Source organism: Erpetoichthys calabaricus, chromosome 1, assembly GCF_900747795.2.
Source record: "Erpetoichthys calabaricus chromosome 1, fErpCal1.3, whole genome shotgun sequence".
NCBI lineage: Eukaryota > Metazoa > Chordata > Cladistia > Polypteriformes > Polypteridae > Erpetoichthys > Erpetoichthys calabaricus.
The window spans coordinates 83360752-83378839 of record NC_041394.2 but is presented as its reverse complement, the minus strand read 5'-3'; the positions used below and the strand labels follow the sequence as shown (position 1 = coordinate 83378839).

Genomic DNA, 18088 nt, shown 5'->3' with positions numbered 1-18088 from the left:
ATAAGTTACACCGCCTGTTACAGACTGAAATCAAATTTATATTGTTATTCTAAAATTGTAAGAATAAGAGCAGTTAATTTCTTGAAGTGGAGCCGTGCGGAATCGAACTCGCCACCCTCTGATTCCCAGTCAGGCGCTGATACCATTACACCACTGCGGCGGTTGTAGTAAGAGTGTCAATGTGGCATGCTAACGCGGCTTTTTTTTTTTTTTTTTTTTTTTTTGAATGAAGGCGCACGTGTTCTTTTATTTGTACCTTTTGTGAAAGTGTTTCTTTGATATATGGACTTCAGGCTTCATACGTTATATAGTTTATGCCTACATTTTGTCATTTACTATTAGAATATGAAAAACGTTTCTGTTTTAAAAATGTGTTTGCACAGCCAACTATAGAAATGGAACACACATGAAATGCGTGTATTCCAAATAACGCTAGAATTATTTCCACTGTAAAACTCCACTTCAATCCCAGGTAATCAAATCAAGACAAGGCTTGAGCTAGGAGAGAAGTTCATTCTAAGTCGGTGGGGGGATGGAATAGCTGGCTGCTAGTAGCTTTATCAGCACATTTAGATGACAAAGGACTCTGGCGGAGAGGTGCAAACAGATTTAAGACGCGATTTAAGGTGGGACGGATTTACGAGTTTTTTCGTAGGCTCTGGTAATTCTAGTGTTAAATGGTCTCTCTGTCTGCTTCAGTAAGCCACACAATCATGGAGAAGACTGCTGACTTGACAGTTGTCCAGAAGACCGTCATTGACACCCTCCACAATGAGGGTAAGCCACAACAGGTCATTGCTAAAGACGCTGGCTGTTCACAGAGTGCTGTATCCAAGCATATTAATGGAAAGTTGAGTGGAAGGAAAAAATGTGGCAGAAAAAGGTGCATAAGCAACAGGGATTACCGCAGCCTTGAGAGGATTGTGAAGCACAGCCAATTCAAGAATTTGGGGGAGATTCACAAGGAGTGGACTGTGGCTGGAGTCTGTGCTTCAAGAGCCACCACACACAGATGTATTCCTACCTGGGTTAAGGAGAAAACTGACTGCACTGTTGCTCAGTGGTCCAAAGTCCTCTTTTCAAATGAAAGTAAATTTTGTATTTCATTTGGAAATCAAGGTCCCAGAGTCTGAAGGAAAGGTGGAGAGGCACAGAATTCAAGTTGCTTGAGGTCCAGTGTGAAGTTTTCACAGTCAGCGATGATTTGGGGAGTCATGTCATCTGCTGGTTTTGGTCCACTGTGTTTTATCAAGTCCAAAGTCAGTACAACCATCTACCAGGAAATTTTAGAGCACTTCATGCTTCCCTCTGCTGACAAACTTTATGGAGATGCTGATTTCATTTTCCAGCAGGACTTGGCACCTGCCCACATTGCCAAAAGTACCAATACCTGGTTTAATGACAATGGAATCACTGTGCTCGATTGGCCAGAAAACTCACCTGACCTAAACCCCATGGAGAATCTATGGGGTATTGTCAAGAGGAATATGAGACACCAGACCCAACAGTGCAGATGATCTGAAGGCTGCTATCAGAGCATCCTGGCCTTCCATAACACCTCAGCACCGCTAAACACAGATTTGTTGCACTAGGGCTCTTTTTCACTGCTACACCACCAAATAGTGGGCGGTAACATAGGTATGCCGCGCAGTGAAAATGGACAGAGAGCATTCCGAAACTGAACTAAAAGTAAAGTTGAACATGATGAACAGAAGAACTTTTGCCGAAAAAAAGGAGTCACGTCCGTCGCCTGGAGATACTTTAGTTTTAAAAGGTCAGATGTGTAAATACTGTTTCTATACTACAGTGATCCCTCGCTATATCGCGCTTCGCCTTTCGCGGCTTCACTCCATCGTGGATTTTATATGTAAGCATATTTAAATATATATCGCGGATTCTTCGCTGCTTCACGGGTTTCTGCGGACAATGGGTCTTTTAATTTCTGGTACATGCTTCCTCAGTTGGTTTGCCCAGTTGATTTCATACAAGGGACGCTATTGGCAGATGGCTGAGAAGCTACCCAACTTACTTTCTCTCTCTCTCTCTCTCTCTTGCGCTGACGTAGGGGGGTGTGAGCAGGGGGGCTGTTCGCACACCTAGACGATTGGGACGTTGCCACCTTCTGTGTGCAGCTGCTTCCTGAAGGACATGCTGCACGGTGCTTCGCATACTTAAAAGCACGAAGGGCACGTATTGATTTTTTTATCTTTCTCTCTCTCTCTCTCTCTCTCTCTCCCTGCTCCTGACGGAGGGGGGTGTGAGCTGCCGCCTTCAACAGCTTTGTGCCGTGGTGCTTCGCATACTTAAAAGCAAACAGCCCTATTGATTTGTTTGCTTTCCTCTGTCTTTCTGACAGACTCTGCTCCTGACGGGCACTCCTTTGAAGAGGAAAATATGTTTGCATTCTTTTAATTGTGAGACGGAACTGTCATCTCTGTCTTGTCATGGAGCACAGTTTAAACTTTTGAAAAAGAGACAAATGTTTGTTTGCAGTGTTTGAATAATGTTCCTGTCTCTCTACAACCTCCTGTGTTTCTGCGCAAATCTGTGACCCAAGCATGACAATATAAAAATAACCATATAAACATATGGTTTCTACTTCGCGGATTTTCTTATTTCGCGGGTGGCTCTGGAACGCAACCCCTGTGATGGAGGAGGGATTACTGTACTGGATAATACTGCAAGCCAAGTTGTGCTTGTTTTATTTGTTTTCAATACAGTGTAATGTACCTGGGTACTGTGTAATAGTGTGACGACATTTTGACTTTATTCTCGACATTTCCACTTTAATCTTGACGCTTATGACGAGAATAAAGTCGACATGTTGACTTTTTATAGACGTCAGATAGAGACAGCATGCATGCAATAAAGATAGCCCACTCAGAAGAACATGCATTGAATTCTGTGTTCGTGTCTCCGACCAGCAGATCACAAACCCAACATTTACACAATATTTAAGTTAAACCTGTGCGATAGCTATTCATACATCCAGTTTTTTGGAGCCTTGTCACACCTGCCATAAAGTTCTCTACACTGAACATACACCTGGGGACCCCTTACTGCGAGGGAGCAGCACTACCGCCTCACTACCGTGCATGTGTAATACCTGCTTTAATGCATTTCATCATGAAAATTATATCAAGTATTTATCTTAGCATTCTAAATTTTCAGAAAGCAGGAATATCATGAAGTGAATGGATTCTGTATGGTGATCGCTGTCTTTTCTTAGTGCGGAGGAAGTCAGTTTAAGAAGCGTAGTGATTAACCACTGGGTCGGGGAACGTAACACAAGCATTTAATGTGTTGCATTAATTTATGACGGGGTAAATTAAGTAATTGATTAAACATTGATTTTAGGAAGAAGTTTAGTTTACGACATTCTACTTTAATTATGAAGTAAACTATGAGAATAAAGTGGAAATGTCGACTTTAATCTCGACATAAACAGCGAGAATAAAGTGGAAATGTTGACTTTGTTCTCAACATATAGTTTGTTTTTTTCTTCCCAGTATAGCTTAGCTTGAAGCAAGGTCCATATTAATGCAGTTTGCCTAAATGATGGTTCAGTTGGTAAAGATGTCATCACCAAGTTGCACTTGTTTTATTTTATTTTAATTTGGTGAATACTGTGTAATGCACCTGGGCTTGAAGTCTTGAAGTAATAGTGCAACTATCAGTAATAATACTATTATTTATTTTATTGTTATTATTTATTAGTTTAAATATTATGCAGTTTAATGATGATAAAGTTGTTTAAAAAGTCACTTTAATATGTCAGTAGACAGAGATTGTTAACATTAACAGAAAGTGTAGTTGGTTTACAAAAAATATTTACTATTTATTCCTTTTCTAAGACATATTCGGTGCAATACAATTTTTGACACGCACTTCTGGATATTTTACTAAGTCTAAATGCCTCTTTGTATGGTTGAAAATATGTTGTCAAAATTATAGTTTGTTTTTGCAAAATTTGTTCAATAAAAAGGTTCTATATTTTGACTGCATCTGTCATGCAATGTGATACCTTCTCCATTAGTGCCACCCCCTTGAAAACTATCACTTTATGGGGCAATGCAAAACTGTATTAATACTTGTGTGCACATTAAAATGTTTTTTTTTTGTACAATGTACAATACTCTTGACAGTGGAATAGGTTATTCTTAGCCAGTAATTGCAGTGGAAAATGTGGTTAACATCCACTCATGCATGGGGAAAAAAATACCGTAAAATACCGTGAAACCGGGATAATTTAAAAAAATACCATGATATAGAATTTTGGTCATACCGCCCACCCCTAGCCTCCATGCCACACCGCATTGATACAGTAATTCATGCAAAAGGAGCCCCGACCAAGTATTGTATGCGTACATGGACATACTTTTCAATAGACCAACATTTTTGTATTAGAAATCTTTTTTTTCTTTTGTAATCTAATTTTCTGAGATACTGAATTTTAAGTTTTCATTACCTGTTTGCAATAATCCGTAAAAAAAAAAAAAAAAATTGCTTTAAATATATCAGTGTGTAATGAATCTATATAATACTGTATGAGTTTCACTTTTTGCATTGAATTATCCATCCATTCATTCATTCATTTATCCTAACTACAGGGTCACGGGGGTCTGCTGGAGCCAATCCCAGCCAATACAGGGCGCAAGGCAGGAAACAAACCCCGGGCAGGGCGCCAGCCCACTGCAGGGCCCGCACACACTAGGGACAATTTAGAATCGCCAATGCACCTAACCTGCATGTCTTTGGACTGTGGGAGGAAACCCATGCAGACACGGGGAGAACATGCAAACTCCACGCATGGAGGACCCGAGAAGCAAACCCGGGTCTCCTAACTGCGAGACAGCAGCGCTACCCAACTGCGCCACCGTGTCACCCCTTGAATTGAATTGCTGAAATAAATTTACTTTTTGATGATATTCTAATTTATTGAGATGCACCTGTAGCTACCCACTGAAGAATTGTTTTACGATTTGGGATGTCACTGTTAGGAGGAATTCTAAAGTGCATTCAAGAAGGTGCGTTGTGTAGTGATGATGGATTCGTTGTTTTTGAAGAATGCTTTGACAGCGAAAACATGGTGCCCATCAGACCAAGGCATGTTGCCGACTGAAAACTACAAGGGATTGCCTATGAAATGACCCCTACCCCATCCCAATCGGCTGCCTCTACCTCACGCAATGACCTTGAGAAATGTGGTACTTCATTTTGGCTCACCCTGTATTTTCACCGTCAGTCAAATAATATACTTCTGAGCAAGCCTACTCTGGCTAAATTACAGGAATACTACTCCTGAAAATATTTAATGTTTTTATCCCATTTGGTTTGTAGTGATGGCAAAGAAAAATAATGTATGCAATTCATGTCTAAACCTCTGCACCTGTTATCTGTAATTAGAGTTCAAAGCACTTTTTGATGCAACATTATCAAAAACACAATTGGCAGCTCTGCTATTGGATCTCAATTTTCTTCACAGATGAGAGCAGGTTCACACTGAACACGTGACTGACATGAAAGAGTCTGCAGATGACATGGTGAACATTATGCAGCCTGCAGCATCATCTGGCATGTCTGGTTTTGCAGTGTGTCAGTGATGGCCTGGGGAGGCATATCCTTGGATGGTCACACAGACTTCTACATGCTTGGTAACCGTAACCGTAACCTGACTGCTGTTAGGTACCAGGATGAAATCCTTAGAGCCATTGTCAGACCTTACGCTGGGCCCTAGGTTACTCCTGGTGCAGGACAGTGCCCGGCCTTATTTGGCCAGAGAGTTTAGGCAGTTCCTGCATGTCAAATGTATTGATTCAATTGAACCTGTGGGAAGTTATGTATATGTATCAATGAATCCAACACTGCCAAGTAGCACCACAGACTGTCGAGCACCTTACTGATGACCTGAACCAGGTCTGGGAGGCAATCCCCCAGGACACCATCTACCGTCTCATCAGGAGCATGCCCAGATGTTGTCACGAGTGCATGCAGGCACGTGGGGGCCATACACATTACTGAGTTGCCATGATGAAATTCACGCAAGTTGAATCAGCCTGTGATTTCAATTTTTTTATTTTGATTTTCGGTGTGATGTTGAATTCCGCTCTCAGTGGGTTGGTGACTTTGGTTTCCATTGACTGATGTTGTATCATTTTGTTCTCAATGAACTACACAGTATTACTCAGTAAATATTTTCCACCTGAATATTTCATTCATTGCGAGCCGATGTGTGATTTAAGTGTTCCCTTAATTTTTTAAAGCACTGTAGGTACATTGTAGTGTAATTTCAGTGTGACCACTGGAACTAACAGGGATGGCTGTGAGGATTGTTTTAGTCCCCATGAGTCTAGCTGTCATGGTGAAAGCGCCTCCGTGATCCTTGACTTTGGTGCTGTGTCTGTTTGGAGAATCCTTGGTACTTTGTGTCGAACAAGCAGTGGCTCACAGAGAGAGTCCCAAGTGAGGCACATTATGTGCGTGGTGTAGGAGTGTCAGTTACGGCACTACGGCCATGTGACTCAATTCCCTGAGGATGATCTGACTCACAGGACCCAAGGAGCTGGACCAAACTTTTTCTCAGCCAGCAGTTAATATCTATCTGCGTTTGTATTTTAGTTTTGTAAGGGCTGAACACCCATACATTCTTAGGTATGTGGTTACAAATTACAATACTATCTTATCAACAGTGACCCATAATAAGAGACCATTGTTTGACAATTGTACTGGAATAAACTCCACATTGATAAAGTACATTTGTGAGTCATAATAGAGCCAAAAGTTGATAGCTGTTGTGAGTAGTGGCCTGTGCACTTGACAGTGGGCAATAAAATAGGTTGGAATTTGGATTTTTTCTAATTCCTGTTAATCCTTTTTTAACAATAGATAATAATTTAATAGATAAACATGAGAATGTAAAATCTACAGTTAGATTTTTTTCAGTTACTTTGTGGAGACTACTATTATAGTCCTTTTCCCCAGAGACTCATCATGACTTTTTTTGGTCTCTATTATGTTTATTTCTTCTTCCATTACTTCTTTAAAAGTTGAAAAGTTGATGTAAAAGGTAATCAGAGTTACTAGACAGTAGTGAAATAACTGAAAATGTCAATTGATTTTTAATTTGAACATGAATTTACTTGGTCTGTTTTTTCTGCTCAGCTCCTGCTGGGGAGGATGGTGCTAAACGGGATTCTGTCAGCAGTGTGAAGAGAACACATGCAATCAGGAGGAGACACAATGCTGGGAGCAATCCTACCCCTCCGCCCTCTACCATGGGATCCCCACCAAGGTGCAGAGCCAGATGGTAGCTATCGTAGTAGCTCCATTTGTTACATATACTGTAACTTATTGGATCCAGTGTTTCCAGCTAAGATTCCTTGCAGCATTTGTATATTCTGGGGAAATTTCCTCTTAACATGACCATTTAAGTCTTGAGCCTATTAAAATATTCCTCGTTTTTCAGTTTGCAGGATATTCAGCGTGCAAGAGCCTCTTCTCACTCTAGAGCTCTCACTTTGCCTTCAGCTTTGCAGTTTGCTTCCTCTCTGTTACTTCCACGTAGTGGTGTGCATGAGGCCTTCACATTTGATGATACATCTGAGGGAGCTGTGCATTATTTCTACGATGAAAGTGGTAAATACTTAACACAATTTTAACTTTTAAATTTTCCGAACTTTTGCTATGTTCTGATTTTTGTTTGCTGAATTTTAATATACTAACATCTAGTAATTACAAATTCTGTTCACTTTTTTAGTGTACTTTAATTATAGAGGGTTGCATTGTTCACGGAAGAGATTTGAAACATTGCTCCAAAACAGTTTTTAAATCAGTACATGAGACATTGTGTAGAGAAAGAATGAATGAGTTGGTTTTTATCAATCAATTAATTACTGGCTTTGCTTTTGCCCATGCCAGTAATTAATAAGGCATTTTATGTCTCTGTTTATTTTCCTTGCTGTTTTCTATAGATTAGTGTTCCCAGCTGTTAACTTGAACTAAGGTAACTGAAAAACACTTATCTATATATATATAATTCACTAAGCCGACAGAACAGGCAAGACAACCATGGGATACGCATGATATAGCCACGCCCGCCAATTCACAGAGATCCGCCTACCAACACTAAGACGATGGGATACGCCCACCAACTCACAGAGCCACGCCCACCAACTCACAGAGCCACGCCCACCAACTCTAAGACCATGGGACGAGAACGCCTGCCCACCCGCCCGCCTGTTACTAGCATGTAAAACCATCGCAGCTTTTAACTCACAAACTGCAACAACTCACCAAACAAGGACACCCTATCTCTCGAGGCATTCACACTGCTGGAAGAGAACCACGGGATACGCAAAAAATAGCCATGTCAGTCAACTCACAAAGCCCAGCCCACCAACTCATGCCTACCAACTCAAGCACGCGTCCACCCATGCTCTCAGGGCATTCACAGTGCCTGGTCATGTGCCTGGATGCAACAACTCACTAACTCACTTTCGTCTCTGCTACAGTACACATGCACCACTGAGCCACTTTGACTTTTCATTATTCTTTTTGGTTTCGGCTGCATTTCTATATATAATCCACCAAGTCGTCCGACCATGAGATACAAACGACGGAGCACCACCCAACAAGTCAAACCGATACAGAGACACGCCCACCAACTCTAAGAGCATGGGACGAGAACGCCCGCCCATCTGACTGTTACCAGCGTTCACCACAATGTACTGGAGTGTAAAACCATCACAACTGCTAACTCACAAACTGCAGCAATTCACCAAACACCGCATCTGACGCTGTCTATATCTAAGAAGATATGTAGATACTCATTATTCCCCGGCACGTGTCCACCCACGCTCTCAAGAAATTCACAGTGCCTGCTCATGTGCCCGGACGCAACAACTCACCACACACAAATTTTGCTTAATTTTACTCAACACGGGAAACCTCACCCGGCCCGGACACGGAGAGGATTGACAGATTGATAGCTCTTTCTCAATTTTGTGCGTGGTGTTGCATGGCCGTACTTAGTTGGTGGAGCGATTAGTCTGGTTAATTCCTGGAAACGAATGAGACTCCCTACTGCTAAATAGTTATGCGATCACCAAGCGGTCGGCGTCCAACTTCTTAGAGGGACAAGTGGCTTTCAGCCACGTGAGATTGAGCATTAACAGGTCTGTGATGCCCTTGGATGTCCGGTACTGCACGCGCGCTACACTGAATGGATCAACGTGTGTCTACCCGGCGCCGACAGGCGTGGGTAAACCGTTGAACCCCATTCGTGATGGAGACCAGGGCTTGCAATTGTTCCCCACGAACAAGGAATACTCAGTAAGTGCGGGTCATACGCTCGCATTGATTACGTCCATGCCTTTTGTACACCCCCCCCTCGCTACTACCATGGTCGGGTGACTTGATGGATTATATATAGAAAAGCAACCGGAACCGCAAAGAACAATTAAAAGACAACGTGGCTCAGAGGTTCACAGACAAGAGCAACTCGGGTGAGGAGGTGGGGGCGGGCACATGAGCAGGCAGTGCGTACTGAACGATGACTGTATGTTGGTTCGTAGCGAGGATTGTTGCAATGTTACTTTTCTTGGTGGTTTATTAAATTACGGATTTTGCAAATGTTCATTTTTTCCCTGTGCTTAAAAATCATTAAAAAAGCGGCGTGATTATGCGGCGTATGCTACTCCACGGGTTGGCTAGTAGTGTTTAAGACAGGATTTAGCTTCTGCAGATTAGCGAAGAGTTCTGTTCAAGATGCAGGCCAGTGCCTGTTCATATGTATTTGAATGTAGCCATCAGCGTAGGGAAGAGATCTGCTTGAGGTAAATGTCCTTGTTGGTGCCTATGTGCTGTTGAATAAGTAGCACTTCCAGCAATGCCCACTTTGACCTGTAGCGCATAGATTTGTATTTTCATTTATTTACTTTGAGGTGGACTGCTAGGAAAGTTCTACAGATCATAAATACTATTCTTCCGTGTTATTTTTTTTACACTTTTTAGATCAGCCACCTAATTTTGTACACTGCAGTGAAGGAATGCCCTGTGGATAATACATTAAACAATACCTGTACCACAACATTTTAACCTGAAATAACTGAAAATAAATATAAAACTTTTTCCAAAAAAGAAGGTGTGTAGCCTTCTTCAGACGTGTTAGAGAGCTGAAATCTGCTATCTCTAACCTTTGTTTCCTATGTAGGAATATCTTTTACTTTTTTGCTGTTGGATGTGCAGACCTTCATTAACAGAAAATAATTGTAAAAATATTATGTTTACGTTTTTACACCAAAAAAATTCCAGATATTTTTAAGTTAGAGATGGTAAATAATCAGAAGGTCACTGCTGGTAATTACAGTATAAACTGTATAAATAATATTAACTGTATATTTAGAATAAATCTACTAGTTAGTGGGTAGGAGTGGGGTGAAATGAGTTAGGCAAAACTCCAGAAGCTTTATCGATACCTTAAGAGAGGAAAGTTGGGAGGGGAGGAGAGGAGAGTTAATTGTCCTCATTTTTCACATTTTCCAGAACTAAGTTGTCTGTAAACAGAATGTGGATGAGCATCAACATGCTTTTTCTTCTTAGTACAGAAGTGAACTGATTCCTAGTAACAGAGAATGTCCTTTGCAGATAATATGTGTTACACATGTATGAGTGTGAGAAATGGGCTGTTTCAGGGAAAGCAGTCTCCCAATTCTTGCTTATATATAGCTGGGCCTGTGCAAAGGAACTGTTTTAACATTTGCATTTTGTTTAATAATAGTTTTGGGGGGAAAAAATTACACGCAGCAAGTTTGACATTGTATATTTTTCAGTTTGAATTATTTTTTTATTTTAAATGTACTAACATTCAAGTACTGTGCTTTATTTAATATTATGTATTTTAAGTAATTTTCATAGGTATATTTAGGAGGATTTGCAAATAGTTGTTGAATTAAGATCTGATTTTAGTGTCAATCTGACATTATATAATCCTTTCTTAATATAGGTGTGAGGCGATCCTATACCTTTGGTCCAGCTGGAGGAGGGTACGAGGACCCAGTGCAGTAAGAAACATCTGCTGTATTATAGCAATATTAACCTATATTAACTATCTTGAACAGGGATGTGCTTATACTAGATCAAAAGAAAGCAAGCTGTTTTTTTAAGTTTCTGCTCTAATGACTAATTTTACTCATTGAAACATAATTACGAAGCAAGTTGGTATCTCATTAGAATTTATGACCTGAAATCTCTGGCTACTCCCAGAAAGTACCTGTTATTATTTATAGTCCAGTTTTTTTACATTTGTGGTTGCCAATTACAAAATTATAAATTAATAACTTAATAAAGCATTTTGCTAAATCATTTTTTTGTGTAATTTCCATTATACTCTACTCCCGGTCAGTTATGCAGTCATGGGAGAAGTGGGAAGAAAGCTTGCTTCTTTGATAGTTGCATTGGTGCGTTAAAGATGCACACATATAAGTAATAGAAAATTCTCAAAAATCAACAGCCCCAATTCCCCAACCCTTAACATTTTCTATATGTAATTGATATATCCCATTCACTCCATGGTTTTATATAGTGAGTCATTTTAATAAAAAAAAAAAAACCCAATTATACAGATTTAGAACTTAGTAGTTCACAGTAAAAACTGCCTAAAACTTTGGCCTAGCAATTGATGTTGTTTAACCTGGTGTATGACCAACTGTTGTACCATATATGTAAAACACAAGTTGATTGAATTTATCACAGTCCATTATTATACCTGATTTGAGTTACTGTGATCACACCTTTACTGCTTATGTCATGTGTCTCCTGAGTTCTTCTGTTGACCTCCTCTTTTTCTTTTAGCCCTTGCTTGGTTGTGTGTACTTCATATTATATACTATGTACACATCCTGTTTTACTTTACTTTTTCTAAATGCTGTTAAATGTTATCACAATTGGTGTGTGCTTTTTTTTTAATCTGTATAATGATGAAACTTCATTTCAGGTAATTACAAATATACCTGATAATGATGTTAAAATCAAGAAATTTGGTAAGTGTTTTGTATAAAGAATCAGAAATGTGTAAACCTTTACATAGAATCACAAACTTAGTGTGAAATCACCACATTTAATTTTCAGCATGTTGTTTGCATCATATGCTTAACACCAGAAGTATCCTCTTGCTATTTAAGTATTTGTTTATTTATCTTACTGTTGGGGTTTCAAATGTGCAGCTTGCTTTCTCCGGGTTTGTTATTGTGACACCTCTCTGTGTTTTTAATTTTTATGAGACTGTTTCTTTATCTGCTCTTCGTTCACTCTGCGCTGACAGGCAGTAGCACAGCAAAAACAAAAGAGGTGGCTTGTGAGCCACTTGTAGATTCTTTTGTTTATTTTTTAGCCTCCAGTTTGCTTTTTGCTTTTTTCCTTTTTTAAAAATCTATTTCAGTGATGGTTCAAGGCAAACTTAATTAAATTAAACTAAGTAAGACCTATTTATGCAATGCGGGGTGCACTAGTTTTCACACATGTGCACTTATTTCTTGTTACTAGACCACTGAAAAATAAGTGACCTGAGTAAGGGAGGGCTACACTTACAAAAATTTACCACTCCAAGGTTATTTCACAGGGAGAAGGAATACACAGACCCCAAATGTGAAATGTGCTTATTTAATATTGTAAACAACTGCATAAAAAGTAAATGCTGTACAGAGAACCATAGGTAAGGGGAACCATTTGCCAAAATGAGAGATTCTAATCTAAACCTGTGAAACAAAACAAGTAATTTAATATACTTTTCCTAAATCACTGCCTGAAATGCAACACCAGTGGCACTATTAATAAGTAAGAAGAATGCAGAAACTTTTGAATGCAGTCACGTCATGTGTACACTAGCACAGCAAAATACACATTTAGTAAAACTTGTTCAATGGTAAGTCCATTTGATTTGAACACATTATACATTTAGGATTCTTTTTTCACTGGATATGATAGACCATATGGCCCTGTTTCTTTTTCCTCCTTGATGCCCTTGTTCATCTGATATTCTAGCTGTTTTGTGGCCGCTGTGTTACATTATGCCTAGCCATGAACAGATAATTAACATTTTGTTATTCTCTATGTATATGGAGAGATTTACCTGACTATGTCGTTGAAAATTAAGGTACTTAAGCATGTAAAGCACTTGGGCTCTTGGATGTGTACATTCAGAGAAGTATGATGTGTTTCAACTCAGCTAGAAACAAGAAGAGTGGGAAACCTGTAAGAGCACAAATGTTTAGATGCAACATTAAAAATAAAAAAAAAGTCTTGATTTTATTTTGAAACAAGTAAAAATGGAGATAAACAAACATACTGCTCTGTGCACCAGGAACTTGCATGTAGGCAGAAAATGCAGCCTAGCTCTGGTCAAGCCTTCAATGGTTGTATTTGCAAGAGCTCACTGACATCAGCAACTGCTTTTATATGATGGGGAACGTTGCTTATTGTACTCAAAATATTATGTCCTAAATTTAAGAAAGTTCTGGCACTTCATTTTTAGTGAGCCTATACTACATACTTCAGTATCTCAGACTCGAGCTTTGTTTCTAGTTTTTCTCACTGCCTGACTATAACCTTATCCTTTCTAAAATGTTTAGGTTATAAAAGGTACCAAAGTTCTCATCGTACCTGCATGATGAGGACAATGATGCAAAGTTCTGCAACTCTTTTTACCAAGCATCAGAGGTTGCTTTGCTATTTATAATACTTCATTTGATTCAGTTGTGCAGTTTTGGTATATAGTATTGATAGTACTTTTGATGAGAAAGCTATATTGAAATCTTATTTTCTCTGTAAAGCACAAAGAAAGGGATAAGGTGCAGAGCTTCACCGCTAACAGTTTTGTAATTTCCTTAATGGTTTTCATGTTCAAATTAAGTAATTGTTTAAAATATTTAGTCACATCCCTAGTACCTGATTAAATTACCAAATTTATTAAATTTCAGAAATTTAAAATATGGTAAATTTCAAGGGATTTTCTTATGTTTCTCTCCACATAAGAGTTTGAATAATAAACATACTGTACTACCATTGAATTTGAATCACATTATAAGTGAAAAATCTGGCTTCACATAGTGTCTTTTGAAATTAATTCACTTCCACTTCAGCAACAAGCAGTTATTGACTTTTAAAAGAACTGGCTTATTGATCACTTACTTTGCCCTTTTTGCAACAAAAGCAATGCTGGGTCCCCAACTTGTGCCCTTTCCACTGTCAACCCCACATACATTTTTAAGTAGTATGCTAAATTTCCTCTGTACATGTTAATACTACTTGCATAACACTCTCAATGGTTAACATTTTGATTAATGTAACCAATTAAAACAATCATGCTATTTATAAAACTATAATGGAGATAAATACAGGGTGGCACAGGGAAACTGTAAATTTTGGAACTCGGTGTTGGTGCCCCTGGGGCGTTTGCAGTTGTTTGGGACCAATGCAACCTCATTTAGAACCCCTTGCCATTAGTTATAATGGAGCAGTGGAGTGGTGTGCACCGAGCGCTTGCTGTGAAAGCCTTTTATAAGAATGGTGATAGTGTGACTGCAGCACAAAGGGAATCATGTCCCATCTGCTCATGCGATTACAACATGGGTGCGTAATTCAGAAGGAACGGGTTCAGCTTTAAAAAAAGAAGTTCTCAGTTGGAGCCACTTCAGATACTGCCCAACAATCGATGGTAGCTATTTGGCAATTGTTTGGAAGGCACGTTATTTCACACAACAGTGACATTCCATGGCCTCCGAGATCCCCAGTTCTCACTGTTTGTGATTTTTTTCTGTGGGGACATCTTAAAAGCCAAGTGTACAGCACACATCCTGCAACCATTGCTGAACTAAAAAGAAGGATTGAAGAATAAATCGCTGGCATTCCTCTTGATATGTTACGTCGAGCAATGCAGAGTTTCCGCAGCAGGCTGTCCGATTGTGTAAGGAAAAATGGACAATACCTTTATGATGTTTTCTTCAACACATAAAATAACGAATGAATATTGATTGCTATCATTAATTGCATATCCTGTACAATACATTTCATCATTAAATGTATTTTGTAATGTGTTTATTCGTACATTGAACGTCAATTGAAAATTTTCTGTTTCCCTGCGCCACCATTTACAAACTAAATTATTTAGAGGACAACCTCTCGCAGTCTTTGAAAATCTAAAATTGAAAAAAAAAAAATCTTTTATTAAGACAATGAGCCTAATCACAAGACCAGCTTTGTTTTGGGTTAAAAGATACATTTGTGTTTTTCAAGTAGAAATTATGTTTTTCACCAGCATGGTATACATTAATTGGCTGTGGGGAAATACCTTGCAAAAAAAGTGCTCACCACTTATTGAATGTGTTAATTTTCATAGCAAGGATGTTTTTCAGTATTTATTTGGGTCTTGACATTGCAAACTTATTTTAAAATCTTCATAACTATGTCATTTTCAGAAAAAAAAAATTATTTGTGACATAAAAATTATAAACCCTGCCTGTTTTCATCACTTCATTGCCTTTCTCTCTTTACAGCAACTTTTCACCTTCCAGGATGTGGTTTGTGCCTTGTTTGCTTAATGCAGTAATTACCATTTCCATTATGAGTGAATTGATTGCTTAGCGAATGCTCCCCCCCAAACACAGTTTCTTCAGAACATTTTTATATACAGTATTATCTGTTTTAAAGCATGTTTTTGGAGTAACTTAAAAGTGACATACGTAATTAAAATCAAATAAATAAAAGTGACAGTGTAACCAAAAATGTAAAAAAGTGACAATGTTCCTGGACAGCCTTGGGCTGCTCCAGCAATACAGTTCCCAGACATAGCAAGTGCAATTGTTCTTTGGTTAAGTTCATTGGTTTAACGTCTGTCTTCGTATGTGGGTGATTGGATAGCTGAATATTGAATCAACAAGTGGCATTATACAGTAGTAGTTTTTTGATAGGTGTATTCTCTGCTTGACACTAGGCAAGGTTTTTCTGTTGTTTTGGATGAAGTAGTAGTTTTATGCCCATTTGCACACATCCATCCCCAGTTGTATACTTATGCTAATTTTGAATCAACAGTTTGCCTAATGTGTTCAAAGATTTTGTGGAAGCCTCACATTTACTTGGGGAGAACATGTAAACTCAATGTGATCCATCATGCATGAAATGCAAATCCTTGACACCCATAACGCAGCAGCATTACTATGTCTAACTGCATAAGAGCTACTTATCTATATTTTTTCAGTTTGCTACGGAGTAAAATTTACATTGCTAATACTATATGTGCTAAATAGCTTCAGACATGTACATGACTCAGTATTATTTTGTTTTCTTGTATACATGAAAATTTCACTCACAATGATGCCCGTGAATAGACAACTGGGGGTAAAAAAGTGCCAAGAATCAGTGATAAAATTTATAACTTTTGTTGCCACAAACTTGCCTCTGAAACACGAAAACATACTTGGTGAAATAAACCTTTGCTGTTGTATTGTATGTGGTAAATTTTAAGGTGTTGGACCAGTGTCCTGTAGACCCCTTTTTAAACCTCAAGATCAGGCACTATTTTTATTAAAATTGTTAGAAAAATACCTCACCTAATAAAATAAGTGTCATTGGAAAACTAATGCATATCATGATTATGATTACTAAGGAGCTAAAATGTCTCCTGAATGAGAAAAAGAGCATTCAAATCTGGTGCCTTAGAGGCTCTGAAGGACGTACAGTGTGTGCTAAAGAAAAAGCTAAGTGAAGGAAAGGAAGCATACAAAGCTAAAATAGAAAACGAAGGATGTCTGGAATGGACTGGGTATAATTACGGGACTCAAGCAATCCTGGGCTCAGGTGCTAGAAGGGGATGTGGACAAACAAAAGCTAATGCCCTGAACCAATTTTTTAATAGATTTGCCCTCCAACTGCCACCCTCTTCCAATGACCAGTCTCCCATGCCATCATTACTACATCAACATCTCTTACCATGTCAGCTGGAATGGTGAAGTGATGAGTCCACCATTGAATTTCATTGTGGGCTATCCATAACTGAAGACCAAGTAAGGAGACAACTGGGGAAGTTACACACAGGAAAGGCTGCGGGACCAGATGGAATAAGTCCTCGCGTTCTTAAAGTCTGTGCTAATGAACTTTGTGGTGCCCTCTGTCACCTGTTTAGTCTGTCCCTAAGGCTTCTGAAAGTGCCACTGCTGTGGAAAGCATCCTTGCATTGTTCCTGCTTCAAAGAAGGCAGGCGCCTCTTCACCTAATGACTATCAACTAGTAGCACTTGCGTCTCATGTCATGAAGATCTTTGAGAAACTGGTCCTGGACTGTATGAGTCCTTTTGTAGTAGACTACCTGGACCCATTGCAGTTTACCTGTCAGACAAAGATTGGAGTGGAGTGTAATTATCAGTTTGTTCCACAAGGCTTTTTCTCATCTGGACAAAGCTGGCAGCACTGTGAGGGTTATGTTTTTTAATTTCTACAGCACTATCAATACCATCCAGCCATTCATGTTAAGGGGTAAACTTTGAGATAGGCAGGTTGATGTGCCTATGATGCCCTGGATAATGGACTGTTTGTTGGGCAGGCAGCAGTTTGTGAGACTCGAGAACTGTGTTTCTGATACAGCTGTGAGCAACACTTGAGCACCACAAGGAACAATCCTGTCTTGTTTTCTATTCACTCTGTGCACCTCTGACTATAAATAGAACACCAGGTCACTTGCAGATATTCTTAGATGAGCCTGCGCTTATGGGTTGTATTGATAAAGGGGATGAAACAGTATAGGGGTGAACTTTGTTTGTTGATGCCAAGAGAATTGTCTGCATCTTCAACACAACCAAGGAACTGGTAATTGACTTTCACCACACCAAAGAACCTTTGGTCACTATTTAAGGAGTGGATGTAGAAGTGGTTCACTTCTACAAGTACTTAGGGTCCACATTAATGACCGGTCAGACTTGTCTCGGAACACAGAGGAACTGTATAAGAAAGGGTAGAGCAGGCTCTTTTTCCTTAGGAAACTGTTCCTTTAATGTGGGAAGTGACATCCTTCACATCTTCCATTATTCTGTGATGGCCAGTAC

General features: G+C 39.2%; 1 protein-coding gene across 2 annotated transcripts in view; it reads left to right on the top strand.

Moving 5' to 3' along the window:
* The window catches only part of LOC114652766 (pecanex-like protein 1), a 149863-nt gene that overhangs the window by 49084 nt on the left and 82691 nt on the right, over positions 1–18088 (top strand). For both annotated transcript variants that reach the window (XM_028803094.2, XM_028803086.2), the window contains exons 7-9: positions 7162–7291; positions 7466–7635; positions 11003–11060. In XM_028803094.2, the coding sequence (XP_028658927.1) occupies positions 7162–7291; positions 7466–7635; positions 11003–11060 (358 nt within the window). The remainder of the gene's footprint in view (positions 1–7161; positions 7292–7465; positions 7636–11002; positions 11061–18088) is intronic.